Raw genomic sequence first — 27,958 nt, 5'->3', positions numbered from 1 at the left:
AGATAAACAAATCCAAAGGTTGAAATCCAACGGAAGGGGTGCAAGGGAAGGGAAGGAGGAGGGTACAGGCACTGTGGTCCTCAGTATGGGTCTGAGTGATGCATGTGGGGAGACATGCCTCCAGGTCAAGCTCCGTTGCCAGCAGTTCCCAGAGCTTCCCCTGGCCTGCATCTTTCTGCAGGGCCATGTGGGGAAGGAGATGGGTGGAAAGATGGAGAAAATGCAAAGCTTCACTTGAACCATGGCTCATGGGGCAGAGCATCACATGGGAACACCAGCCAGGATCTCACTGCCAAACCACAGAAAGTCCAGAGGAAAAAAAGACCCTTGCAGCAGGTTATAAACAGTTAAGCTAAATGGACTGTCCAAACCGGGAGGCAACAGCAGCTAACGGGGAAAAACATTGGGTGTGAAAGGGCTCTTTGTCCCAGCAGGAAGGCAAAGGGCACCCAGACACCGGGTGCTGGGGACGCACCCTGATAGGAACGCAGGGCAGGCTTGTTTGCAGTGCAGAGTGCAGGCTTCCAGAGAAGACGTGGTTTTACACTCTTGTTCCTTTCTCAGCCAGACAAGCCCCTGCCTGGAAGATGCTTTGACCAAACAATGGAATGGCTCAGCTGGTGTGCTGCAGAAAAGCACAGCAGACCCAAGAAGAAGCTCCAGCCCTTATGCAGGGCCAGCTTGGTAGGCCAGGAAACCGTACACTGTTCTTCCCTCCAAGTTCAGGTCCAGGGTGGGAGGCTGCAGCTCATGGCAGATCTCGCACCCTGGGAGGACAACCAGAAAATGAGCATCCCATGCAAGGGGAGCCCTTTTCCCTGTAGGAGAAGGTCTGAGAGCCACAAACTAGAGGTACCAGGCTAGGGGGAGGGCAGGAGGCCAGCAGCACCTGGGCAGGAAAGCCATGCGATCTCACCACCCTCCTTTCCTGAGCTGAGAGGCGCAGCAAGTAAAGGAAAGCAGATAATGAAAGCTATCCGATCGGCCACTCACTGGGGCAATGGCCCAGCTCAGCAAGGGGTCAGCATGAATTATGTTTCCTGGCAGCCTGAGGCTGTGCTTTTAGAGGGATATCCGCTGGGTAGCGTGGGACAACAGGGCTCGGTGCATGTCACAGCAGGGCCTGAAGTCGAGGGCAGGACTAGATCATGACTTTGGGCATCCCCAGGAAATCCAGCCCGTTTCGGTCATGGCAATGAGACACATCGTGCTGCTCTTTTCTTTGTGTTGGAGAAAACACAGCAACCCAGGAGGAAACTTCCTGAATGCTTTGGGAAGTAGTTGCCTACTGCATTAATATTTGCTAGTTTATACAGCTGTCCCTCAGGCAGGCATTCAGCAACAGTAATAGAAAATGCAACTAGTACACAGGGTAAACAGCTTAACCTGGAGAAGACCCTGATAACTAATAAAGTGCATGCATGGTCACACGCTTGTATGCATTCTCAGATGGCATCATGAGCATGAACCATGAAGTAGACTCCAGGGAGGGGTCAAAGACCTTGTGGATTCCCCAGGTGCCAAGCAGGTAACATGCTGGCTGTGGAAGGGGACATGCCACTGACATTTGTCTATCACTGTGCACTTGAAGAGGATGGCGAGTTTGAACTGAGCTTGAGACGCTGAAGTTTCCTGTGCATCTGAAGGAAGTGATGGAGATGAAGGAACGCAGCCCAAACTATGTGTGTTGCCACTGCCAGCCCTCCAAGGCTACAGAGGACATCCCCAGGCTGGCCATACCTGCCCTGCACCCAAGCCCCTGCAGAGCCACCTTGTGTGAACTGGGCAAGGAGACGCCCACCACCTCTCCCAGTGCCTACACCTGCCCACAAGGACCAAACACACCCATCCATCTTGTCAAACGGCTTTAATATTTGGACATGAAGATAGGACAGAGCCAGTCAGGCTGTGCACAGACAAGATGCCCCCGACACACGGTGTAAGGCTGCAGGGCTTCCCTTCTCAATGGATGTGTGGATTTGGCCAAGAGGAAGTTCAGCTGATGACATCCTGAGCATGCCAGTAGGGTGCATGTGTTGGGTAGGGAAAAGGGATGGGGGCTTCCCAAGGAGGCTTAGAGGTTGTTTAGCTCCAGCAAGGTCTGATCCAGGACCTGGTGGATGCCCACATTCTCCTCTTTGGCACTGGCCAGACTCTCTGTGAATACAAGGGGGACACAGCCACACACACACAGACACAGCCCAAGTATATCCAGGTGCAGCCAGACCCACCCACACCACACCAAGCACAGACACACACACACAAATGGACATTTCAGTACAGCAACAGCCTCCAGCTGAGTGGGGGCCCCCTGTGGAGCAGGGTCCATGCAAGCAGCCCCATCACCAGCAGTGATCAGTCCAGCCACTCCAGGACCTGCTGGGGCGGCCAGACCACCCAGGCTGATCACTAGGGACAGGCAGTCCCCACTCTTCAGCTTTTCCATCCTCCCATGGTGCCCCACTGCCCGTGGCCAGTCCCTCTGCAATGCAGTTGCTGCAGACAGGTACCATTCCTTGGCCAGCCACTAGCGCATCCAGCCCCAGGGCATCACCACTACATGCTGTGTATGCCCTTAGCCAGTGAAAGAGAAGAACCAGCGCCTGCTGCATGATCCAGTGGTGCTCCATGAAGGAGTGAGGCAGCCCCAGAGGGCAGGCAGAGAGAACAGCAGAGAGAGAAGGAGCAGAGCTAACAAGACTTCAGGGAGGAGCTCTGCCAGGCAGCCCACTGCTGAGGCAGCTTCCAGGGTTCACTTTCAAATGGCATCCTCTTTCCCTCTAGAGACAGGGATTGTATAAGAGCTCTGCCCACCCAGCCCCATCTTCCATTACTGGGCTCTTCCCTGTCCCCTGCCCCAGACTTGAGGCAGGAAGTGCTGTCAAGTCCCCAGGTCCTATCCCAGCCCTCCCAGCACCATGCAGGGACCTCACTCCAAGGGGATCCTCCCTGCACAGTTTGGGGTGACCACAGTGAGGAGGAAGAGGCTGCTGGCTCCTGGGACAAGGGGATGAAGGCAGCAACAGAAATCACTGTGTCCCTCCCCCAGCAGGGCCAGCCTGATGATGGGGGACAGCCATCACCACATGAGTGTCCCAGGACATCACAAAAACCCTCATTCCTCTCCCAGGAAAAACCGATCAGCTCCAGAGGGGCTCCCTGTCCCCCTCAAGCAGGGTGGCTACACCCACGGGGACAAGCCAAGGCTCCACATGCCACGTAACCCTGGCAGGGAGCAAGTAAGGGCTCCCAGCCCAGAGCCAGCCTGGCCAGAACAAGGCAGGGAGGCTGGGCTGGGGTCAGGAGTTCTGGGCAGCTCAGTTGTTAAGTTCAGTAAGGATGACCCGCAGCTCATTAGTGAGAACGCGGTTTTTCTCAGCCTCCTGCTGGGACCGGTCTAGAGAACAAAGAGACATCAGCGCAGCAGAGGGAAAAAGAGAGAGAAAGGCAAGTTAGTGAAAAGAGACAGCATTCCCCAAAACCGTTGCTGGAGATCCCACAGCCAGCAGCAGAGACAAGCTGGAGTGGCAGGAGGAGGCAGGCAGTCCTGACACAGGGACAGGGTTGTGGGTCCATCAGTTTGGGAACAGGGTTCTGGGGCAGGGTACGATGCTGAGAAAGGAGGAGGAGGAGGACCAGGGACCCAATTAGGGAATCACTGCTGAAGGGAAGGGTCAGCCCCTTCCTACGGGAAAGGCGATACAGGGGAGATGCCAGGGCTGATGTAGCTGCTTGCAGGCAATGTCTGGGAGCGAGGACAAGGGCTGTTTCAGGCCAAAAGAGTCATAGAGAAGATGGCACAAAATGAGAAAAGATGTGTATGAGAGCCAGGGGATGGCAGAGGTCACTTCCCTGGCTGAGGCATGAAAAGCCCCGTCCCACTCACCCTGGCAGTGCAGGAACTGCTCAGGGCTTAGCCACAGCCATCCTGGGGGTCCCATGGCCGCGAGCCGTCTGCAGCCACCTGCTACCACCCCACTGCAAGCGGCTGCATGAGACAAACAGGAAATGAGGGACAGAGTAGTATGAAGAAAACAAAGGAGAAACCAAGGAAAGAAAATGCTTTATTGAGACCAACTCGTAATCCAGAAGGACAGAACATAAAAGAAGTCATGAGATGCAAACTGAAGAGTGATGCGCAAAGGACAGAAGGGAGGAGGTCAGGGTTTGAGGACTGCCTGCCCACCTGCCTGCCTGGGAAATGTCTGCCTCCACAGCTAGACCCAAACTTCCACTCCCCAGCCCTGAGCTTTGGCAGCAGAGGTGGTATCAGAGGTGCTGCTTTCCCCTGTGTCGGTCCTTCCCACCCTGGAACCAGCAAGCAACACTAGGGCCTTTGCTAGGGGTTTGAGGCAAGTGACCCCCCAGCCCTGCAGCTGCAGAGTCTCTGATGCTCCTGCTGCTCAGCAGCCAAGGCAAGGAGCTGTCGGAGCACAGCCCTGTTCCCCACTGCCAACACTGTAGCACAGACCTGTAACCACATGGGCACATGGGGGTCCCAGAGGCTGTTCCCCTCTACTGCAGACATGCCTAAGCACCTAAATTTTGTCTTCCCACAGACGGGGGTATTGCAGCAACACCTCAGACTGGTTCCTGTTCCAAAGGAGCCAATGAACAGGCACAGGCCTGGAAGAACAGAGCAGGACAGAGTGGGCTGGGAGAGCAGTGGGATGGCCAGGCAGGCAAGTGGCTGAGCTGGGAAGGGGACAGACAGTGAGGGGGATGCAGTGCTGGTGCCTGGTGAGGGGCTTAGAGGGAGGTGATGTCATTAAGTGCATTGTCGAGCTCCTCACTGATGGCTTTGTACTTCATCTTCTGCGCATATACTTCATCTGCAGGCAGGGGGCAAGCAGGGGCAGATGGTGGAGCAGGGTCGGCAGTAGGCAGCAGAGAGAGAGAGTGACTGTGAGCAGGGAGCCGAGGCAGCAGGAGTGTGGGTGCACAGGCAGCGTGCATACAGCCCTATTGCCCACCCGAGAGCAGAACCCAGACCCCAGCAGCTCTGCACTCCCACAGCAGACACGATGTCATCCAGCCTCCCCATTGCTGGGATCCCTGCTCACCTCCTCACCTTGCACAAGCCACCCTGTGGCCAGTGCTCCCCAGGAAGGAGGGTCAGGGTCAGCAGGGACATTTTACCTTCTAGATCATCGATGGTTTTCTCCAGCTTCGCAACAGACCTCTCTGCAAACTCTGCCCGTGTCTCAGCCTGGGGGAGCAAAGCAGGTAGAGGGTGAGCTGTGGGGCTCGACAGGGACAGTGTAGGTTGCACCAGACCCCATATCTGCCCCGTGTGCACCTCTGGTACCCTTCTCCATGAGCCCTCCCCTAGGAAAGGCAAGGAACAAGGGCCCCATGAACCCTCACACCCTAAACCAGAGCAGACTGATGGGGGGCATCCTAGACCCAGGCACCCGACATGCTTGCTGCAGGGCTGCAGTTTGGCGAATGATGAGAGGATGCAGGCACAACAGGGTCAAAACCCACATGGGATGGCAAACTTGTGCCAGCGCTGAGGCAGTACCAGCCTCGCATGCCTTACCTCCTTCAGTTTTTCCCCTAGAAGCTTGATTTCCTCCTCGTACTTGTCCTCCTTGGTGGAATACTGCAGAGACAGAGACAGGCACCCATGAGCCCCATGGAATGCCTCTGGCTATACTTCACCCCAGCAGGAGACCCCAGGACCCCCAGACCCCATGCAGTCTGTCCAGCCCCAGCAGCCCTGCCGGGTCCTACCTTGTCAGCCTGGGCCTCCAGGGACTTCAAGTTGTTGGTGACAATTTTCAGCTCCTCCTCCAGGTCACCACATTTACTACATCCCAAGCAGGGTCACCAGGAGGGGAAGCGGGAGCGGGCAGGAGATGGGGGCAGGAGGGGGCAGCAGAAACAGCGGGTGGGGGGAAGAAGGAAAGAAAGAGAGAAAACAAGTTGAGAGAGGAGAAAACTCAGCACATAGGGAGAAGGAGCAGAGCTGCCATGAGCAGGAGCTGCCAGGACACATCCGTTCATCCGTTCCTCACGCTTCCTTGCATGGACATCCCGTGTATCACCACTGGCCAGGCTCCTGCTGGCCCCACTGAGGAGAGCAGGCATGGAGGGATGGAAGAGTGTGCCCAGCCTGCACCTGCCAAAGGGGGAGGTGAGGAAAGGTCGGCGGTGGAGGCAGTGGTGCAGAGAGGAAAGAGGTGGTTTGCACGTTTCGAAAGATAGCGACAGAGAGGGGGGCTACTGCGTGTCACCCCGCGCCCCTGCCCCAGTACCTCTTCCTCTGAGGCAATGAGGGATTTGAGAGTCTGGTCCATGGTCCGCAGCTCTTCTTCCAACTGTCTCACGCGGCTGGGGTGAAAGGGGGGCACCCCGGTGGGGGACAGCAGAGAACAGGGTCAAGGATGTGCTGCTGGAAGGCCAGCATCGCCCTGCCCCAGCCTGCAAGCCCAGGGACCACCCTGATAGCAGACCCTGCCACTCCCAGGGAGGGACATGCCTGTTCCCATGCAGACGTCCCCATCCTCATGGCTGCCATTGATCTGGGGCAAGGGCTGTGGGGGACCCCCGCGCGCTGCCCACCAGGAGCCCTGCTCACCTCTCTGCCACCTCTGCTCTCTCCTCTGAGCGCTCCAGCTCTCCCTCAAGTACAACCAGCTTGCGGGCAACCTGTCAACAGCAACAAGAGGCACACATCAGCCTCATGCCTGCGCCAGCTGGGGGCACAGGGCTGTGAGGAGGTGGCCCTGAGTGCTGCTGGGGGGTCAGGACTTGGGGAAGGGGGCCCACACCTCCTCATATTTGCGGTCAGCCTCCTCTGCAATGTGCTTTGCCTCCTTCAGCTGCATTTCCTGGAGCTCCATCTTCTCTTCATCTTTCATGGCCCTGTTTTCGATGACCTTCATGCCTCTGAGGAAAGCCCAAGCCAGAAGACGTTATTGCCATGAGTAGAGGTGGCACTTGCACCTCCTGCCTGCTGTGCCTGAACCCAGCATCCTCAGCTCTAGAAACATGGGACATCACCCAGGGATGCTGGCACTTGCTGGCCACCTCACACAGCAGCATCACACCAGCAGTACCCCAAAGATGCTCCTGTGCACAATTACAGCAGCAGAGCTGGCCCCTGGGCCATACTACAGAGTGAGGAGATGTGGCTATGGGGCCTCTCAAGCAGGCAGGTCCTGAACCCACCATTTGTGGGGAAAAATGTATGCAGTGCAGGATGAGCCAGCTGCAACCTGCACAAAAGCAGCCTGACAGGCCAGCAGCCTTCAGGAAATGCTAGAAGACATCCCGTGGCAACATCTTTTCTCATTCAGGGGTGATGCGCACCAGCAGAGAATCACCAAACCCCTATGAACCTCCACAGTAAGGAGTCCTGCAGACTCTTCCCCTCTCATTTGGATGCTGTTGTTCAAACTGATCTTTGCCAATGGAGGGAAAAGCTCATGTAACTGTCAGGAATGCTGTGACATGTCCAGGTACTTTCATCAACCTGAGTGTCCTTGCTTGAGTGGTTCCTGCCTGGGAAATCTGCTTGCCACACTTTACAGGACTGGTTTTTTTTGAATGAGAACGGTTTGTTCTCAAAAGCTGACCCTGGTTTCCACACACAGATACCCCTTCCTGGGCTGCTGTTCAGCCTTGGAGCATAGGAAGCTGCTGTCAGGCACAACACAGGCTCCCGTAGCTCTGGCTTCAGTTACAGCCTGATATTTGTATAAACTGCAAATGAAATATTTCAAGGATTTATGAGTTCCCTTGAAATTTCAAAGCCTTTTTAAGAATGCCTGGATACTGGGGACTTCTCCGCATTGTGGCTTCCTTTGGGGTCTTCAGGAAAAACAACACAAACCCCCAAGGTCACTTCAGAGGGACCCCACTGTGAAACAATTAATGGTCACCTGAAGCCACCCCTGCTGTCCCTTCCTATCCCACCTCTCGCTTTCATCAGCTGCCTTCTCAGCCTCCTCCAGCTTCTGCAGGGCAGTGGCCAGGCGCTCCTGGGCTCGGTCCAGCTCCTCCTCCACCAGCTGGATACGGCGGTTCAGAGAAGCCACTTCAGCCTCAGCCTGGGAAAGCAGAAACCCATCAATAACCCCATGTTTCATACATCTATAATTTAAAAAGCATTTTCAGTGGTTACTTCTTCATTTGATATCCCAAACACCCCTTGGCACTGTGCAACAAGCCAGTCAATGCTCACTGGAATGGGATGCCCAACCATGCATCCCTTCATCCTTCTACAAGGACAATGGGGTTTCCTCCATCCCTAGCACCCTGTTTGACACTGACTCCTCCCCGCCACGCACCCCAGCCACACACATGCAGCCCCTTCACTGCATCCTCGCACCTCCAGCTCCCACCCTGGATATAGATGATGTGTGTTCACGGGGGTAGAGTGGCCATAAGCAGCCGTGCTGTAATGAGGATGGTATTTGGGGTTTGCAGAGCAGTGAGTAAAGGGGGAGGAATGCCCTGAAAAGAAGAGTAGAGACGCTTGTGGATTTCCTGTTTACGGAGGCAGTGGAGTGAGCCGGGAGCCTCTCCTGCAGGACATAACCCCCCCCCCCTCCCCCGACCTGCACAATGGGGCAACCTGAAGCCAAATGTAGCCCCCCCTCCAGCTGATGCACAGCACAGCACAGGGGGCAATGGAGCAAGTGGCCCTCCGTGGGCTGGTGCCTGGCCAAGCTGCAGCTGCCAGGGCCCACTAAACTGGGACCCACTGCTTTCCCAGGCTCCCTGCGCACAGGACCAGGAGCTGGGGCTGGCCAGAAGTGGTGGCCCTTGCCCCCCCAGCCAGCCCCTCGATGCCTGGCCTTGCGCTCTTTCCATTTGTGAAGCCCTGCTCCATCACCGCTGCCGGGAAACACTGCCTCAGCAGCTCCCAGCCCCATTCCCCATGGAGCAGGGGCAGGCGGGCTGTGGGGAAGACAAACCCGGGGTGCAAAGGGATGGGTGGCAGTAAGACCTCACCCACAGGGAGCAGCCTAGTGCACCAAGATACAGGGAGGCATGCACCAACCCAGGCTATAATGTCTCCTGTTTATTCACAGGCTGGAGCAGGCTTGGCCAGCTGCAGTGCCCAGCCCAGCCCTGGCCAGCCTTGTGCTCCAGCACTAGGAATGCCCCAGGGGACATTGGCCAAGCAAGGGGACTGTGGGAGCAGTGAGGGGCTGTCACTCTGCATGGCCCCGCTGAGCACCCACAGTCCCCCACGGTGAGCTGGCAGGGTGGGGGCAGGCACAGCCAACACCTTTCTGAGTGGGACAGCCCAGCAGTATGCCGGGAGGGCGGCCAGCCCCACAGCTGGCACAACGGCCACCTCTACCCCACGAACAACCCTTTTTCCAGGCTCACCGAGAGCTCATCCCCAGCCAGACCACCCAATGAGGAGCTGGGACAGGCCCTCGTGAGGAGATGCTCTGCCTGTGGCATCTGCCTCACCTCATCAAGAGCTCTTTTCCCAGGGAATCACCCCCAATATGGGTCAGAGCTGCCCAGATGGATACTTGGGAATGTGAGCTCTCCAGCAGCTCCCAGTGACCGGGGAACCCGATCTGCGGCTGCAGGAAGGGGCCATTTCCTCCGCACACAGCCCAAGTGACAACAGCCCGGTACCGCACCCAGCTCTGCCGTGCCTGATATGGTGAGAATGTTAAAGGAGTGGGCATAGGAAAAAGAAAGAAGAAAACCACCAGTCCCAAAAACAATAAAAAAGCCAATCCAGGAACAAGCTGCAGCTTGGAAATGCCCGAGTGGAAATTTTGCTCGGTGGCAGCACGAAGGGGTGGCTTGTCCCCACAAAGGGACACGCCGGAGAGCTGAATCCTCTGTGACTGCTGTGGCCGGGACCGCTGAACCCACTGGAAGCCAGACAAGAGCCTGGGCACGGGATTTTTAGCTGTGTATGCTGCCGGTCTCCAAGTGAGCGGATCCTTTCCCACGATCTGGCTGGCCCCAAGCAGAGCCAAGGCAGAGCTGGCCGCTGACTGCTCCCCGCTGCCCCGGGAGCCCCACGGCACGGAGCATCCCTCGCAAGACCCACGGAGGAAGCAGCTGGAGGAGGCAGCCCGGAGGCAGGGATGCTGCCCCAAGCCCCCTGCCCCAGGGGCTCTCGCCAGATGCCACCGCACCCGCGCGGCAGCGCCCTCCAGCTCCCCCGGGACCCCCCGGCTGCCGGGGCGGGGGGCGGGCGGTTGCGGTCACCCTACGGAGAAGGGCACCGGCGGAGGGGCCTCCGCCGGGGGGCCTATCCCGGGAGGCTGCCGGGGCGCCCCACGGCCCCCACCCCCCACCCCCCCCCGCCCCGGCGGCCCTTACCCGCTCCCGGGCCTGCCGCTCGGCATCGGCCTCCCGCTGCAGGTGCTCGGCGCGCTCCTCCGCCTCGTCGGCCACCTGCTGCAGGCTCTGGATCTTCTTCTTGACGGCGTCGATGGAGCTGATGCCGGCCATGGCGGGGGCTGCCGGCGGTGAGGCCGCGCCGCCGAGCCCTTTGTGGGATCCGCCCGGCTCGGGCAGGAAGCGCTCAGGCAGCGGCCGCTCCCGCCGCCCGCCCTGCCTCCATCCCTTCCTGCTCCTCCTCCCGCTGCTGCTGCTGCCACCGGCCGACCTGGGCCGCCGCTAGCGCACGGAGACCTCCGGGCGGGGTGCACGGCGCCCACCCCCGGCAGGGGACAGCTCCCACATCGGCAGGGATGCGCAGTGCCCCCCCCCCCCCCCCCCCCCAACAGGACATAGGGTGCCCCACTGGGCAGGACACATGGTCCCCCCCAGGCAGGGGTCACTGTCCCTACTCACCCAAGGCAAGGCGCACACTGGCTTCTGGGCTGGGCACACTGTCCCCCCCACCTGCGACAAGGGTGCATGGTGTCACCCCAGGCAAATGCAGAGTCCGCATTGGCAGGGCACATGGTACCCCCAGACAGGGCTCACAGTAAACGCCAAGACGTGGGACACAGCCACTCCAGCCCACCACCAAGGCAGGGCACACAGTTCCCTCCCTGGGCAAGGTGCATAGTGCCCGCCAGCAGGGGTACACAGGCCCAGCGACATCCCCCAGAGCAATGGAAAGGAGCCCAGAGAGTCCCCGCCCTGGGGGGAAAAAGGGGGCCCAGGGTGCCTGGGTGTGCCAGAGCCTGGCCTCTGCAAGCCTCCTTGGGTGCAGGAGCAGTATACCCATGGATGCTCCCCAGGCTCTGCTCTCCACCACCTCTGCTGTAGAGCTGAGGGGAGTCAAGGACTTTTTCCCCCCATAGGGACCATAGGTACGTCTATGAGAGGCATGGGGCAAAGCCCACTCCCAGGCATCCTCCCAGGGTACCTGTGGCTGGAGCCTTGGAGCACAGCCAGGTTCAACACCTTGGCTTCTGCTCCCTCCAGTGAGGACCTGGCCGGCATGCCCACAGAGACCCACAGGGTCTACCATGGAGCTACCCCAGGGGCTCTGTCCTATGGGTGAATGCCAGTCCCCCAGCTCCTAGCCTTGCATCCTGGCCAGGGCACATGCCTGGATCCATCAGAAGCTGACACTGGTGGCACTCAATCCTCCTTTAAGGAGCTCTGACAGTTCCCAGGCAGCCCCAGCTGCACTTCACACCTGCCTCCAGGGACTCCAGTTCCCAAGCTGACACCACCTGCTGCCCTCAGGGCCAGGGGTCCTGGGGGGACCCAGCCACACTGCTGGCAGTGCCCTGCAGCCCTACGGCCCCCGGCCAAGCGGCCATGGAAGAGGCAGAGCTGCAGGTCCCCCGGGGAGGACATAGCCTTGGGCTTGGCCTCAGTCCTGTCCGATCCTGCCCCACTGCCACTCTGACACCTGGGTGGCAACAGTGCCCCCAAGCCGGCACACGGGGCCCAGGGAAGAACCGGGGGTCCCCAGCAGCAATAGGCTGGGGGTGAGCTGGCTGCAGGGAGATGGGGGCATGCTGGGGGGCAGCCACGCTGGTCCTGCAGCGCCAGGCTGGGTGCCTCCTGCGCTGGCCCCACCCAGGGATGCAGTCACTTCCCAGCAGAGCCCCGTTCCCTCCCACCGGCTCGGGGAATGGCCAAATAAGAGCAAAGCCTCGGACAGGGAGAGCAACTGGGGCGGGAACTTGGGTGAAGCTTTTGGGATCATGGCCTGGGAACAGTGGAGTTTCCCCGAGTCCCGCTGAGGTGGCCGGGGATAGGCCACCGGCTGGGGACACCTGGGGCTGGAGGGGTCTTCTCTGGCTAAACCCGCCCTCTGCACTGCGCCATGTCCAGCAGTCCCCACCCGCATCCTGCCCTAGGTACTGCAGGCTGTTCCTCCTGGGTACAGGGGGTGGTGGGGCCACGGTGGCCCCCCAGAGCTGCTGGGAAGAGGCTGCCAGCACCACGGAGCTGCTGATCAGGGGTCAGGTGCTCCCCGGTCCGCGCCACCATCTGACCCCCCTCCAGGTGCCTGGGGCGGGTTGCACTTCCATCCCTTAGTGCCATCCCCGTGTGCTTCGTGCACTGCTATCCAGTGCAAGAGGCAGGGCACTACCGAAGCAGAGGGAGATTTATTCTTGTGAGCCCTTTGTTGACATTTTTGCCAAGAGCAGGAGCCCACCTGAATCACTGTGGTGGGCTTCGACCTGGCCAAGGGTTGGGGACATTCCGTGCTCACAGGCACATGGTGTCCTGGCAGCCAAGAGGGGCATGAGGATCCCTGGGGAAGTGGGTGGGTGGGCTCTGGGGGTCTACCCTGTGCTTCCTCCACTGGAGCTGTGAGCTGTGCTGCACCTCACTGCAGGGAGGAGATGACAGAGCCCTGGCAGTTAGTGCTGTCAGCACATACAAGTCCCTGGCATGGGAACTTGGTGACTCTCAGAGCCCTACGCATGGTGCAGTCTCTCCAGGCTTTGGGAAGGACCTGAGATAGCCATGCTGGTGGTGGGCACCCAGCCCTGCCCATGCGCTCCACCTGCTGCAGCCAGTCTGCCCTCCCTGAGGCTGCTCCTTCCCCGTGCCTCCTCCACCGGCCTTTCCCTAGAGAGGTCAGCGGCTCTTGCTCACCGTAGCTGCTGCGATGGGACTCCGTGCTGAAGCCCACGGACCTGCCGAGCCACGGTGGACCGAGAGCAGGCCAGCACACTCTGCCTGCTCAGGATGGCATCGCGCAGCCCGCTGCCAGCAGCAAACCACTCTGCACCTCATGGCCGATGTCTGCCCAGTGCTGTCACTAACCCCTTCCTCTGCGCCCCTGACTGGGGACATCTCATCCACGCTCAGCCAGAACCCACACTGAGTTTGCCCTGTCCCACACCAGCATGGATCCAGTCAGGCCAGTGTGAGCCCCACTACACAGAGCAGTGATCCTGCCTAGATTGACGTGCTTGCCCCATGCTGGGATAAATGTGCCCTTCCAGAGGATTTTCAGTATTTTAACTACTTGGTTTAGTATCTAACTAAACTGAGGCAGGTCTATAGGGCCAGCAAACAAGGCTGGGGAGCCACCCCGGCCACTCCCTGGGCTGCCCCAGGTACTTGTGCTGCTACTGCTTGCCCTTGTCTGCTCACCCGTCCTTGGCGGCCACCTCAGAGATTTGACGCATCTCCCCCATTTAGCTCCATAAACCAGCTGAGATTGAATATTCTCAATCCTAAAAAGCCTGGCTGTGCCCTGCTGGCTGTGCTCCAGCCGGCTCCCCTTTAGCTTCTCCTCCAGTTTCCAGGGTTGGTTTTCATGAAAGAAGGACTGGCTATCAAAAGGAGGATTTATTTATAGGGTGTCAAATACCCTGTGTGGCACCACAGGTCGTTATACCCCATCCCTGAGTGGCTCTGTGGCCACACACAGCTGTTCCACCCTTCATCCTGGCTGGGCACCAGCCAATTTCAACACCTTCCTAACATCTCCCCAGTGGTATCCATTTCCCAGGAGAAACATCAGTAACGGCACTAAATAAAACTCTTCCTGGCCTTGCCCTTCCCAGGGTACAGGGTGGCACAGTGGACCCCAAAATGATCGAGTCCCCAACATGCACCCCGAGCATCCTTCTTTGCAGCCAGCACTCAGCAGCAGGCCATGGGCAAGAGCTTTTTCCATTCCTCTACTCTTTTTGTTTTCCTGCCACATTTTAGTGCGTGCCAGAGATTTTTTCCTACAAGCATTGCTGAGGTGCGTGCCTGGGGACCAGTGACACAGCTTGGGACACTCGTCGCCATTAGGGCTGGGGAGCTGGACAGGTGGATGCCCACAAAGCTCCAAGCAGGACCTGAGTGGTGCCCGCCACAGTTGGCGTGGTGCCCCCGCACCCCAAGTAGGATCCGTCCGATTCCCTGCCCTGCATCTCAGCCTGGTTTAGAGTCAACGTCGCAGGAATGGGATCCTGACAGTCTTCCCCACAGATGCTTTCCATATAAGGCCCCCCTCTTCCTTCACAACTGCACGCCCCCCCCCTCCCCCATGGTCAAGGTCCAGCACCCGTGTAGGGGAGGGGCTGCTGTCATGCCTACATACGTCTGTAGCTTTCTTCTCCGCCTGCTCCAGCTTCTCCTGGGCCTCCTTGACTGACTCAGAATACTTCTCCACTTCATCCTCTGTGCCCTTCAGTTTCTTCTGCAGACCCTGCTGTTCCTCCTCCAACTGGGGAACGGACAGAGAGCAGAGGTCAGGGGTGATGGTGGTGCCAACAAGGCTAAGGGGGAAAGCGGGGGTGGCAATCCTTCTCCTGGGGACACCCAGGTTGGGGACACTGCAGAAGCACCAGGACACACTCCTTCTGTCAGTTTTGAGTCTACATGTCCTCAGGGAGCCCTTGCTCCCCAGGACCAGAGTAGTCCCCAGGATCCCTGAGCCTGGCAGGGGTAAGGGAGGGTGGGGTCCCTCCTTGTGTAGGGGACTGGAGTGGTCCAGACTGGGAGACATAGCTCTGGGGGGCACCAAGTAGGTCCCCATCAATATGTGGCTGGGGTAGGAGTATGCTGTTCCCAACAGTCTCCCTGGCAGAGGCATAAGCAGGTGGCACCGGAGTGTCCCACGGAGATAAGGCATGTTTGAGAAAACCAGTGCGAGTGGTGAAGGGTAACAGGCTGGTCCCCTGGGACAGGCACTCAGTGGGGCAGGGTCTCGAGGGCTGGGCATCCCTACACCTTAGATCCACAGGCAGGACACCCAGTGGGGCAAGGTCCCCAGGGCTGGGCACCCCTAGGACAGGGTGTCCCATGGGTGGAAGCTCAGCAAGGGAAGGTCGCTAGGACGGGTCCCAGGCTGGAAACTCAGTGTGGGGAGTCTGCTGGGGCTGGGCATCCCTAGGACAGGGGTCTCTGAGGCTGGAAACCGCATGGGAAGGTCCCCAGGGCTGAGCACCCCTAGGACAGGAGTTGCTGGGCCTGAAACTCAGTGAGAATAGATGTCTGGGGCTGGGTACCCCCAGGACAGGAGTCTCCAAGGCTGGTCACCTGGGTCCTCGGTCCCCAGGGATAGGGGTCCCCGGACTTGAAACTCAGTGAGGGGAGGTCTCTGGGGCTGGGCACCCCTAGGACAGGGGACCCCGGGCTGGAAACAGAATGGGAAGGTCTCCGGCACTGGGCACCCACTGGGACAGGGTCCCCAGGGCTACACTTCCCAAGGGCGGAGGGTGTCCCAGCTGGACACCCAGCAGGACAGAGTCCCTGGGGCTCAAGATTTCTAAGGCAGCAGTTACCTGGCAATGCCGCTGGAATCGGTGGGACACTCACCTGCTTGCAGCGGTCCTCCGCCTGCTTCTTGTCGGCCTCCGCTTGCTCGGCGCGGTCGATGGCGTTCTCCTTGTCCAGTTTCAGCATCTGCATCTTCTTCTTGATGGCTTCCATGGTTGCGGCGGGGCGGCGGCGGGGCGCGGACCGGCGGGAGCACGGGGCGTGGAGGGCCGAGGGGCAAGCGGGAGCAGCGGGGCACGGAGGCCGGGGAGGGAGCTCGGGGGAGGCGGTGGGAGCACTGGTACTACGCTCACGCCCCTCGCGCTGCTTAAGAGCCGGGGAGGACCGGGCCGGGCAGGCCCCGCCCCCTCGCCGGGCAGACCCCGCCCCGGTCACGCCCCCTCGCCCGCCAGCACCTTTTAGGGACTGGTCGCCACTGGCCCCCTCACCGAGCGGGACGCGGGGGGGGGTGTCCCCGCCCGGCGCCGGGGCCGTGGCGCTGTGAGAGGGACACTGCAGAGCACAGCACCAAGGGTACCCCGGTGGCACTGGGGATACCCTGGTGGCAGCGGGAGAGGGACACCCTTGTGTGAGGGGCGCCCCAGGCACTGCAGTAGGGGTATCCCAGTGGCACTGGGTGAGTGACACCCCAGTGTACCCATGGCACAGTTCCAGGGACACCTCGGTGGCACCAGTCAAGGGACACCCCAGGCCAATGTGCTAGGGGCCTGGGGGCACTGTGCTATGGTCACCCCAGGTCACTTTGGTAGGGCCATTTCTGGTGGCACTTCCTCGGTGGCACTGGGTTGGGGGGAACCCCATATGGCCTCTCACCATGGTGGGGAACATGCCACGTCTGCCCCAGCACCTTGGGGACTGCATGGGCTGGCATTGTGCTATTACTGAGTTCCAGAAACACCACCAGCCAGCCCCCCCGGGGCTTGGGACCTGCTTCTGCTCTAGCCAGAGCTGTCCCCATGCTAAAGGACATTGCAGGGCTGGCACTGTCCTCGACAAACCCCATTCCCTGTGACTGCACCTTGAGGCCTGAGGGACCCTGTTTGCTGGCACTGGCTTAGGGGCATCTCAGGGGCTGGCATGGCACTTGGGCATACCCACAGGCTGGCAGTGAAGTCTTGGGGGACACTCTCAGGCTGTGATTGCACTCAGGGACATCCATCGGCTGTGACTGCACTTGGGGACACTGTGAGATGGCACTGCCCACATGGGGAAAAAAAAACAGGAGAGAAGCAAGTGGAGCCCCTGACCTTCCCGTCACTGTGTCACGATGGGGCAGGAGGGCCCCAGCTCTGTGCAGGCTCCCTGGCATCCACGTCCCTGCTGTCTTGCACCCAGGTGCCAACATCTCCTGTACCCACAGGGACACCTGGCATGTGCACAGCCCGTAGGGTGGCATTTCATGGAAACACAGGGCACACAGACAACTCGTCACCCTTCTCCGTCTTTCTGCTCTAAGTAAACTGTGTTCCACAGGCAAAAAAATGCAAACCCTTCAGATCCTGGCTCCTCCAAAAATAACCCATGCTTTAATAACACTTGTAAATGCTTCTGGTGCATTCCCAGCTGCAGGGTGGGCTCTTGGCTGGGGGTGCTGAGAGAAGCTGGCAGAGGGGCCGCAGGAGCCGTGCAACATGTGGGGACACTGGGATGGGACAAGAACAGGGGGGGTGTATGGGCTCCCCCAGCCCATTGCCCCAGGGCTGCATCCAGTCCTTGCCTGCCGCAACTTTTCAGCACCAGTTCTCCAAGGTGAGAGGAGCAAAAAGTTTTTGAGAGCTGGAGAGAGTGGCTTTCTAGGACCCCTCGGCCCTGGGCCGTTGGGGACATAGGAGGGATGGGAGCAGCCAAGGACTGAGGGGCTGCTGGCACCATGGGGAAAGCAGCAGAAAGAGTTGCCGCTGGACTCTGGAGAGCAGCTATTAATACTGACAAATTAGGCACATATTTGGACAAGGAGAGTCAGTAACCGCCAGCACGCAGCTTCCAAGGGGAGGGGGAAGATCTATATTCCACCATTCCTGGGTGAGGATGGATGATTTTCTGTGGGATGCTTTGGCCCAGAGCAACTTCATAGGCTCTGCACACAGGGGAAAGATTATGATGTGTATGGTGTGAGCAGCCAGGCAATTGCTCTGGATCTAGGCAGGGCTTCAGCCTGCAGGTGTCCCCGCAAAGGATGCAGCTTTCCCTTGCTGCCCGCTCCCCTTTGCTCCAAGCATCATGACCACATCTGACTGGCACAGCTGGGGCCATCCAAGTGCCCAGGCCCATGAGTCTACCCTCAAGGCCATACTCTGGGGTGACCTCTGAGACATGGGGGTGCACAGGCATGTTGGGTGTGCATCCCTCCCATTGCTGCCCCATCCTGGGCTAAGGTCTCCAAGGATGGGGACCCCCTTCTGTGCCCCATTCGAGGGTCTGACTGCACCCCCAGGGAAAAGCTTGTCTTGCCATCTAATGGGAACTTTCAGGATGCAAGCCATGCCACAGCCTCTTGTGCTGTCCCTGGGCTGCCCCAGAAGCTGGGCTGTGGCTGCACTGCCTGCCTCCCACATACCCAGATTTGGGTCCCTGCAGAGGCACAGGCGCAGGCACCTCATGACTGTGGTGTCCCAGCTCCAAGCCTCTGTGTGTGCTTGCACAAACCTGCCTACTGAAGCAACACCTTGCTCCAGTGGGCAACATTTAGAGGACCATTTGCACCCCATGTCCCTCCCCTGGTGTTTGGACCACCACCCCTTGCAGCTTTCGAAGTTCATTTATTCCCCTTCCCAGCTCATGCCCTGCCCGCTAACGCCCAGCTCTTGCTGGGGTCCCTTGTACCCCAGCCCAGAGGACACAGCAGCAGATGTGCTTGCAGCCCTCTGCTGGGGGTGTTGGAGCTCCTTTGGCCCCAGGATGCCAGAATGAGGCCCGGGCCGCTGCCACACTGTGCCCAGTCACTGTCCTTGCTGGTGACTCAAAGGGACTCCATGCACCGCTGGTACCTGGGTGACAGCCTGGTGCCGGGTCAGGTCAGCGCAGATTGTCAGGAGACAGCTGGGAGGACTGGGATGCCTGCGAGAGCCACAAATCCACCCTGGAGCCTGGCCACAGGCAAACGTCCCAGGGGGGACAGCCCCTCCGCACCCCCAGTGACATGCCCGCAAGGTGACAGGGGTCGCAGACTGGGATGCAGTGGGATGCTGCCCTCACCACGATGCTTGTAGCTCACGTTGACAGGTATGGGTCCTGGAGGCAGAGGACACGTCCCCGCTCCACCCTGCAGCATCCCTGCCTGTCCCCCTGCCACTTGGTCCCCCCGAATCCCCACTGAGTGACAGGGTGGGAACAGGTGGGGACACGCTCAGGGCAGCTGCTGCCCGCGCAGGTCAGCCCCAGGGGGCTATTTCGGGGCGTGAGCTCAGCACAGGGAGCCAGGAGGGCTCAAGCCACATTCCCGGACCCACAGCAATCCAAGGGCTGCTGCTTTCACACCAGTGGGCCACCAGGTGGTCCCCTACCTGCACCCCTGTAGCACCCTACCCAGGGATATCTTCAGCTGGCAGCAGGAACGTCGCCAGGAGCCCAGCTGCCCCTCTCCTCCCCAAAGCCCCCAGCAACAAAACCCCCAGGCCCCCCTCCCGTGGTGGTGGCCCCCCAGCAGCACCTGCGAGGGATAGCACATGGCTGGCAGCAGGGGTCCAGCCTGCTGGGTGCCTGGGGCTGGACATGCCTCAAATATTTTCCATGCTGTATAAGCACCCTTGCTACACATCCCCCTGCCTCTGCCAGGAGAGCAGGCGCCCGTGTCCCCCCTGCCCATCAGCCCTCCCTTTCTGCTGGGGGGGTCGAGCTGATACACAGGTGGCGAGAAAGCAGGAAAACCAGATTTTATTGATGAGCATGTCTTTCCAAGGAGACATTGGCATCCCCTACTCCACTCCAAGCTGGTTTCCTTCAATTTTTAATATGGGATGCTTGAAGTATCAAAATAGTGAGAGAAGCCTCAGCAAGTGCAAAGGGGGAGGGGGAGGGGGGGTCCCAGAGCCAAGGAGGGGTGGGATGCTGGGCTGCAGGACCCCAGCAAGAGCTGGGTGTTAGTGGGCAGGGCATGAGCTGGGAAGGGGAATAAATGAACTTCGAAAGCTGCAGGCTCAATACTAGAGAAATTGAAAAGTTACAAAAATACTGCAGATCTTGGAAAACAATGCAGGCACTTGGAAAGGAGGAGGAAGGCAGAGCTGGCTGGGGCTGTGGGCAGGGGGAAGGCAAAGAGCAGCTCTGGGGATGAACCCATCACATCCCCCCAGTCCTGAGCGGAGGCACTGTGGCTTCCAGTCCTGCTCGAGAGGCCCAGGCTGAGGGGGGTGGAGGGGGGGGGGTGGCGCTCAGTGCCTCCCAGGGAAGCTACGGAGCAAAAGGAAGAGGAGGAGGAGGAAGAAGATTCAGCCAGCAATAAGGCATTGGAGGTAAAAGGCAGCTCCGTGTGACAGCTCAGCAGAAGACCATGCTGCTCCCTGTGCACCATTGCACAGGAGAGGGCAAGCCGCCCGCCTCTTCCCCCTCCTGCACGGAGAAGCGGGAAGAAAGGAGCACGAGTAGGAATAAAGAAGGCACACGGAAAAATCCCCTGTAATGGAGGGCTCTCTGGCCCCGCACCCTGAGGCTGGGGGGTGAGCCCTGAGCCGGTGCAGCACCAGCTCCCACCCCAGCCAGGTCCCTCCGGACGCTCTGGCCGTGCCCTGGGTGTGCGTGGGAAGGTGGGCTGGGCAGCGAAGCGGAGTTGCTGGTGCGGCACCGGCTTGGAGCAGTGGCTGGGTTAGTCCCGGTGCTCTGGGTGCGGGCAGAGCTCTGGTCTAGCCCAGGCAGCCCTTCGCTTGAGGCTGATCGTCTTAAATAGGAGCTGGCAGGCGGCAGTCTGTGCGGCGTATAGTGGGAGGGCGTGGGGCTCAGTTCTGCTCCTCGTCCCGCAGCTCTGAGGGCAGGAACTTGTACTGCTGCTGCCGGATCATGGCCAGCTTCTTCCGTGCCTCCTCCAGCTCCCGCTCCTTGCGCAGCATCTCCTCCTGGGCGGCGATGATCTGCCAGTAGAGAGCCCTAGAGTCACAGCTGTCTCTGACAGGGATGGCTGAAGCCTCTGCTGTGGTCAATGCCGACCCCAGAGCCCGGCTCTCTGGCTGCTGCTTCCTCCCCCCGTCACAGCCACAGCCTCCCTGCACTGGCGCGGCCCCAGGCATGAGGGCTGTTGTCCTTGTGGTGGGACCAGAGTCCTCTGGACACAATGGGGAGCAGCACAGCTCCCGGGTCTCAGCCCCACGGGCCCCGTAGAGGCTCTCAGCTGCGAGCCTGTAGCTGGGGGGCAGCGCTGGGACCAGTGACACCCCATGCCAAGCAGCTCTTACCCCTTACCCAACACTGTGCCCTTCATACACACGTCATGGACACCGGGATGGTGTGGGCACTGCACCAAGGAGAAGCTAGGGCGTTAACACTCCTGGGAGCGTGCACCACCACCAGCTACACCACTGCTACATGTCACAGGATGAGGGTGAACACACTGGGTGGGATGGGTGCACCTGCAGCATGTTGTTGATGCTCTCCAAAGACATGCCCCATGCTAGTGGGTGGTTGGACGTGCTCCTGAGACAGGCACACACTGGTTGTGGTGGCAGCCAGAGCTGCCCCTGACCCATGAGAGCAGCCTCGCTACTCACCTGTGCAATTCCCCCAACCATCTTCTCCTTCACCACCACCGTTTCATCATGGTCCTGGAAAGCAGCTGCCTTCTGCGCTGCCTTCACCAGATTGTCTGAGGCTCTCTTTACTGCATTGCCAGCAGCCTGCAGCGGAGAAGAGGGGGAGTGGAAACGTAAGTCATAACCCCGGGGTACAACTGCTGCCGGGGGTGGTGAACGAACCCCTGCCCCAGGCCAGGCTGGCAGGCAGGGCAGGCAGCCGGGTGTGCGAGGGATTCCTTTACATGGCTTTGCTGCCCGCTCATGACCATTTCAGGCGCTGCTGCTCCTCTCAGCTGGGCTCTGGCTTCTGTCTGAGCTGTGGGGCAGGGACTGGGGGCTAGCCCTGCTGACCCTCCCCAGCCCTTGGCCCCGAGGGACCAGCGCTGGGACCCCACGTTAACCCCCCAGTGCAAGGACATTAACCCCTCGTGCGCCATGGCCTCTGAGGATTAAGGGTGCTACAAAACATGCCCCCCAATCATTAACTTCTCAAATGCCAGCGATGCAGTGCATGCCTTTCAGGCATTCCTGTGCCAGTTCAACATCGTTGAACGCCACCCAGCTCAGCAGCCCAGCATCACACACCTAGCACACAGAGAGCAGTGAAGTCCAAGCAACCTGGAGCCTGTGCTCCAGTGAGCTCCCTGCTGATGGGACACAGGCAGGGAGCGTGATCCCTGGAGAGCACCCATATGCTTACCCCATTCCCACAGACCCCTTGGGCAGGAGGAAGCTGGGGCTGGAGGGGCAGCCTGGGACTCACCTGGAGCCGCTTCATGGCCTCTGAGTCGTGGTCAGCCTTCACCTTGCATGCCACCAGGAGCTGTGCTGTGGAGGCAGCCACTTGCTTGGCAGAAGAGATGAGCTTCTCTTCACTGGCGTGGCCCTGCACTGCTGCATTGGCGGCTTCACATAGGTTGTTGGTGGCAGCAGCCACCATGCGTGCCTATGGCAAGACAAGCTGTCAGGAGGGGTACAAGAGCCTCCCCTGGGGAGGGTATGCCCTGCCTGGCACCAAGAAGGTTGCAGGACATGGGATGGAGCCAACCCCATCCACATGTGGTGGGAGAGGGAACAAGAAGCATGGCTGCTTCTTCCACCAAGAAGTGCAACGGCAGAACATCCTCATCTTTGCAGCAGGGGCCAAGAGGAGGGTGCCCCCTGTCCCCTGAGCATGACTTTGATACTCACGGCTGAAATGAGTCCCTGGGACCACTGTCCATCATCTACTGCGTTCGCAGGGATGGCGCCCACCTACAAGGAAGAAAAGGAAGAGTGAGGTTCACTGGCCCATGCACCTGTTGCCATGGGGCGTGAGGGTTACAAGCAGCCCCATAAGGGAGAACCTATCACAGTCCTACATTTTTTCTTTCCCTCTTCCAACCCTACCTTTCCTTGGGCCACTAATTCTCGTTGGGCCGCTGAGGCTGCCTTCACCAGGGCACTCGTGGCTGCAGCAATGGATTTGGCAGCTTCCAGGATCTGCTCCTCAAAGTTTAGGCTCTCGTCTGCTTGCTGCAGGCAAAAACAGGGTGTGAGTCCAGGCAGGGGTGCTGGGACAGACGGAGAAGAGCAGGATGATGGCTGCAGGGGGCTGAGGGGGCACATATAAAGCTGGATTATGGGCTGTGGGGTGCAGGAGGGAGCAGGCTGCCCGAGGAAAGTCAAGCTGGGGATGTGGAAGGCAGCAGGAACGCAGGAAGAGGGATGAGCTGTCGGATGGGTCTTCACACCTGACTGAAGCACAAGCAGGGAAGCCCCAGCCCAGCCCCACTACCTTGGGCTTGGCTCTTGGTTTCAGCTGCTCCAGTTTCTTGGCTGCAGCCTCAATGGCAGCTGCTGCCCCCAGCAGCTCATTCTCAGCGATGACAGTGGGGTCTTCTGGGTCAACCCACTCTGTCCCTAGAAAACAGGAAACAAGGCATGTTACACCTGTGTGCGGCCTCATTTCTGATTCACCCTACATCTCTATCAGCTGCTAAACCCTCCACCCTAATCCCAGCCCTTGGTGCTGCCCCTTTGAGCAGGACATTTCCTTACCTTTCATGGCCTCAGCTGCCTGGATGAGCTCAGTGACAGAGCTGGCCACTCGCTTGGAATACCCTGCCAGCTGCTGCTTCAGCTCGTGAGTGGGCTTCTGCAGGATCTGTGGGGAAGGAGCACATGTAAGCACCTGGAAAAGGGGAGCCTCACAGGTCTGTTCTGGGTGCACTCCCCAAGGAAGGAAGGTGGGAACTCCCAGCTCCCCCTCACATGTGTACACTCAGGCACGGTCTGTGATGCTTTCTTGAGTGACTCTGGCTGGTCTTGTGCCCGAGGAGGGGATGAGCTTCCCCTTAACCCTTCTGCAGCCTCAGTGCAAGCCTTCCTGCACTCGGCAGCTACCACCTCCAAGACTTTTTCCCCCTCTCAAAGCATTTCAAGCTCCTGAAAGATTTCCCCCTTGCTGTCCCCATTTCAAAGATTCGTCTGCAAACTCAAGCTGGGCAAAGGCAGGGGGCACTCTGGAGCCATGTACCAGCCCAGGAGGGCTGGCCCTGCTGGGACAAGATAGAAGGCAGAGCCATGAGCGTCCTTTACTGGAGTGGGGGAACAACACATGCACACACCACAGCACACGTGTGCATACACATAGGGTCCATATGCACAAGCAGAGCTCACTGCCGGCCTGACTCGCACCGCACAGGATGCAGCTGTCCCTCAGCTACAGTGGGTGTGAGTATGCACACAAACACATGGCCCTGGGGTCCTGCAGACACACGCAAGTGCCACCCCAGCACTGGGCTGGGCACACAGACACGCCGTGAGCAAGGCTCATGCTGAGGTTAGACACAGCAGGCACCCCAATGTCGCCTTACTCACCGGCTGACAGGAAGGGAGGGAGAAGAGAGAGAAGAAAGCAGTGAATGCCCCAGCCGGGACACAGAGGTATTGGGGATGGGGTGCATGGGGAGGGTAAGGGAAGGTGGGTGCTCTCTGGTGAGGGATGAAGGGCAGCCAAGAGGTGCGAATGAAGGATAAGCAGTCCCAGGTTGGGAGCTGTGCTGCCATCATTAGCTTATTTCAGCATCACAGGGCCAGGTGAGCCAGGGCACCTGGACAAGGCTCCCATGGCCAGAGGAGCCATCTACATCCAGAGCAGCCATGCAGCTGCTATCCTCCTCACACCTTACTTCTCCACACCCTGAATTGCTTCACTGCTTTCAGTCACCAGATCTCTCTGCTTTTGGAGGGAAGAGACCCACTGTTACCAAATACCAAGTCCCTGTGCAGGCTGAAATTCCATCCCCTTCCCAGTGAAATATGCAGGCTTTCCTGCTCCTTTGCTGGGAGCCATGTTTTCCAGCCCCAGTCAAAAAACCCTCTGTCTTGAACCCTAACCATGCTTGTTCACACTTCATGCAAGACACTGGTTCTCATGGGGACCCAGCGTACAGCAATGGACTTGCTGCTGCCAGGGAGTGAGGCAGTACAACACCCACCATGTCCCCTTCCATTCCCCTACATCCTTCCTGCTCACGGCTTTCCAGGAACCTGCTGCCCTCTGATAAATGGGACCCATGAGCTTCACTCCTGCCTTCACAGACGAGAGGGCTGCAGAGGCTGGGGAAGGTCATGGCTTTATCCTGGACTTCTGTGGGGCCATCACAGCAATGCCACTGGAGCTGCATGTGGCTCAGCGTCCCCAAGCTGAAGACACACAGCAACGGCTGGCTTGCCCTCATAAGCGCATCCAAACTGGATGCCACATGAGTAAGTCTGCTCTCTGCTCTGACAACGTGATCAAAACTGCTAAATGGTCTCTTGTCTGGAGCTGAAGGCACCCTGGGGGCTATGAGCTTACTAAGATGCATCTCCAGAGAACATATCATGCCATGTACCAATGTATGATATTCAAGAGACGCTGCATGGCAGCTGGATGATTTCACCCAAAATACAGCAGAATAGCATGTTCCTGCATGCAGGCTGACTTTGGGTACTGCCACACTAAGTCATTAGCCCAATCATCTGTTAACAACAGGTCAGCCAGATAATTTCTCCTCAGCATGCCAGCCTTGGGTGCCACAGTTTACATGTAGCTAAAGCATCATCCAGACAGATACTTGATCTAGATGTAGAGGACTGAAAACTCACTGCTTCCCTTGGAACTGTATCCCAGTGGTTACCTCCTTCAGATGAAACCACCCTTCGACTTCCCCTATGCCCAGCTTCAACTTCTAGCCACTGATTCTGATTCCTGCCCAGCTCCTCTTTGTGCTGCTAGTGCTGGTTACCTTTTGCCTAAAGGGTCTTTCCCTGCAGGAAACCACTGGCTGAGCTCCAGTGCCCTCTCTCTGACCTGAACAGACTCTCACCAAGCCCTTCTAACCAGCTTAGTGAAACCCTGCCACAGAGCCGACTTGCTCTCAGTCTTTGTCTTGACCCTGGTTTGAGAGTCCTTGCAGCTCTCAAAGTGCCCTTGATTCCATCTCTGTGATCTTGCCAAGGCACAAACAACTGAAAGGACATCACTGGATGCTTTCCACTGCTTTCCACTCCGAATTTGCTTTTGTAAACTATACTTATCTTCTAGGACAGAAAATTAAAGCAGTCCCCTGAAGCCTCTGGGAGTAACTCACGGGGAGGAAGGTCAGATCAAAAGGGTGCAGTGGGTGCTTGATGTCATCACTTCTGCTATCAAGAGTACTGCCTGTCTCCCATTTATTTGTGAGCTTAACAAGGTCTGTTTTCACACTGCCTGAAATTTTTTTACTCCCCTCACTCTTACTGGAAGCTGCTTTAGGATTTTTCTCCCATGTTGTTGAATTTCCAGCCTCCATCTGTTTATGGCTAGTTAACCTCCATTGTTGTTAGACAAATAACTTTCTTCAGGGCCTGTTTGTCTCTCCAACATCTGCTCCTGTGGCAGAGGCTCAGCTGTGTGCTGTGCCAGCACGGGCAGTGAAGAGGGCCATGCAAAGACCTCAGTGGAAGGAGGTGCAGAGCTCAGAGGACCTCAGGGATTTGGGGAGCGCCCCGGCTACCATGGGCAGCCTCTTCCCACCCCGAGAACTGGAGTGGGGACACTCACCACAAGCACGTGCTCCAGCAACTCCAGGTAGCCATCAGCACACTCCTTGCCAAAGCGCAGGGCCCGCTGCCGCACATCACTGCTCACCTCTGGGTGGTAGGCAGCTTCCTGAAACCCATAGACAAGGAAATTCACCCACGGGATGATTCACATCCAGCACCACCCCTGCGAGCACAAACAGCCACCCACAAATCCATGCTAGACGCACATCCCCTGCCCACCCACCTTGCAGGCACGAAGCATATCCGCAATGGCACGGCGGCTCAGGTTGGCTGTGGCGATGACATCCTCCTGCCGACATGAATTGCCAGCAGCCACTGCTTTGGCCGTGGCCATCGTGATGCCTTTCGTCATACGGATGAAGTCCTCAGGGGTGGAGACCTTGGCAGGAGGCACAAGGGAGGAGAAGACCTGCGAGGCAAGAGGTAGTGGTGACACACAGGGCCGCTGGCAAGTGGGACAACAGCCACAGCACCGCAGATGTACTCACTGCCAGCTCTTGGCGTATGTGCTCTATTGTGGCCTCCAGTGCCCGTGTCCCCTTCGTGGCCTCGTCCTCAACAGCTTTCACTGTCTTCAGCAAGGAAGTGACGTTTGTCACCATCACCTTAGAAGGGACAAGAGAGCCATGAAGCCCCATGCAAGCTCTGGACTGCTGCTGGTGCCTGTCCCTCCCTTGCGGTTTGGGTCCAAAATGGCCCCACCCCCATATTCCACTCATATCACCTCATCTTATTCTCCCACCAATGCCTCCTCTGCATGCTGTGACCCACCTTTTATGTGGCCCTTCCTCCCCTCTTGCCCTGACTACCCCCCAGTTGTCCTCCTGCCCCCAGACAGGCAAAGAAGCCCCCCTGCTGTTTCTCCAGCCCCCCTCTGCCCCACCACCTCCTTCCCATCACACCTAACTCAGACCTTGGCAGAGTTCTTCAGCTGGTAGACAGCAGGGTCATCTCCAGCTTTTCCAGCAGCTGCCTTGGTGGCACCGATCAGGTCTCCAAGTGCCTTGGCCACATCCTTCACAGCATTGATCAGGACCACCTGGGGAAAGCAAGACCAAGGCAACAGCTTGGCTATGGTCACACTCAGGCTGGGTGTGGTGTGGCCCAACAGTAAGAAATCTGGGCACCCCACAGCATACAGGGAGCCCAGCTCCATCAGCACCAGCCAAAGTCCAACCAACCCTTAACATGCAGAATCCAGCCCAGAGCGCCACACAACAGCTGTAACGCTCAACCCCTTCAAGCAAGCTACAAGCAGCCTCTGTTCACCCTACACACCCCATCTCACCTGAGTCTCTGGGTCTTCAGATCCCAGGCTGGCAGCACCCAGCTTCACCACCTCCGCCAGGCGGGTTATGGTGGACACAGAGGACTGGGCAGCCTGGGCTAGCTTTTCCTGACTAGCCGTGGCATTCTGCACTAACACCTTGGTGTCCTCCACCAGTGCCTTAGCTGTCTTCAAGATGCCCTCCCTGGGGAGAAGAAGAGAGTCAGTGAGGACACAGCCCTCTACGTGCACACATGGTCCT

The 27,958-nt window shown here is 58.8% G+C and overlaps 2 protein-coding genes across 15 annotated transcripts in view; both read right to left on the bottom strand.

Annotated features, from left to right (window-relative positions):
- Positions 1–1,852: 1,852 nt before the first annotated feature.
- TPM2 (tropomyosin 2) lies at positions 1,853–15,917 on the bottom strand. Of its 12 annotated transcripts, none has more exons than XM_027801931.2 (9): positions 15,676–15,917; positions 14,456–14,581; positions 7,924–8,057; positions 6,777–6,894; positions 6,584–6,654; positions 5,737–5,812; positions 5,543–5,605; positions 5,140–5,209; positions 1,853–2,157 (listed from the first exon to the last, which is right to left on the bottom strand). In XM_027801931.2, the coding sequence occupies exons 1-9, from the start codon at positions 15,787–15,789 to the stop codon at positions 2,075–2,077; spliced, it is 855 nt and encodes a 284-aa protein (XP_027657732.1). In that variant the 5' UTR covers positions 15,790–15,917; the 3' UTR covers positions 1,853–2,074. The 12 variants fall into 12 exon arrangements, with proteins under 12 accessions (XP_027657732.1, XP_005436939.1, XP_055555261.1 ...); XM_005436882.4 differs by lacking the exon at positions 5,737–5,812 and adding an exon at positions 6,261–6,336 and having other exon boundaries at positions 15,676–15,916; XM_027801933.2 differs by lacking the exons at positions 1,853–2,157; positions 5,737–5,812 and adding exons at positions 2,164–3,397; positions 6,261–6,336.
- Positions 15,918–19,496: 3,579 nt separating this feature from the next.
- TLN1 (talin 1) overlaps positions 19,497–27,958 on the bottom strand; it is a 35,404-nt gene continuing 26,942 nt past the window's right edge. For all 3 annotated transcript variants that reach the window (XM_055698888.1, XM_055698890.1, XM_055698889.1), the window contains 12 exons: positions 27,718–27,901; positions 27,343–27,468; positions 26,918–27,034; positions 26,653–26,838; positions 26,428–26,535; positions 23,397–23,502; positions 23,134–23,258; positions 22,746–22,871; positions 22,548–22,610; positions 22,120–22,302; positions 21,333–21,458; positions 19,497–20,699 (listed from right to left, as the gene is read on the bottom strand). In XM_055698888.1, the coding sequence (XP_055554863.1) occupies positions 20,568–20,699; positions 21,333–21,458; positions 22,120–22,302; positions 22,548–22,610; positions 22,746–22,871; positions 23,134–23,258; positions 23,397–23,502; positions 26,428–26,535; positions 26,653–26,838; positions 26,918–27,034; positions 27,343–27,468; positions 27,718–27,901 (1,582 nt within the window). In that variant the 3' untranslated portion in view covers positions 19,497–20,567. The remainder of the gene's footprint in view (positions 20,700–21,332; positions 21,459–22,119; positions 22,303–22,547; positions 22,611–22,745; positions 22,872–23,133; positions 23,259–23,396; positions 23,503–26,427; positions 26,536–26,652; positions 26,839–26,917; positions 27,035–27,342; positions 27,469–27,717; positions 27,902–27,958) is intronic.

This window comes from Falco cherrug, chromosome Z (genome assembly GCF_023634085.1).
Source record: "Falco cherrug isolate bFalChe1 chromosome Z, bFalChe1.pri, whole genome shotgun sequence".
Taxonomy (NCBI): Eukaryota; Metazoa; Chordata; class Aves; order Falconiformes; family Falconidae; genus Falco; species Falco cherrug.
The sequence above is the reverse complement of the archived record's forward strand: the minus strand, read 5'-3'. Positions and strand labels throughout refer to the sequence as shown.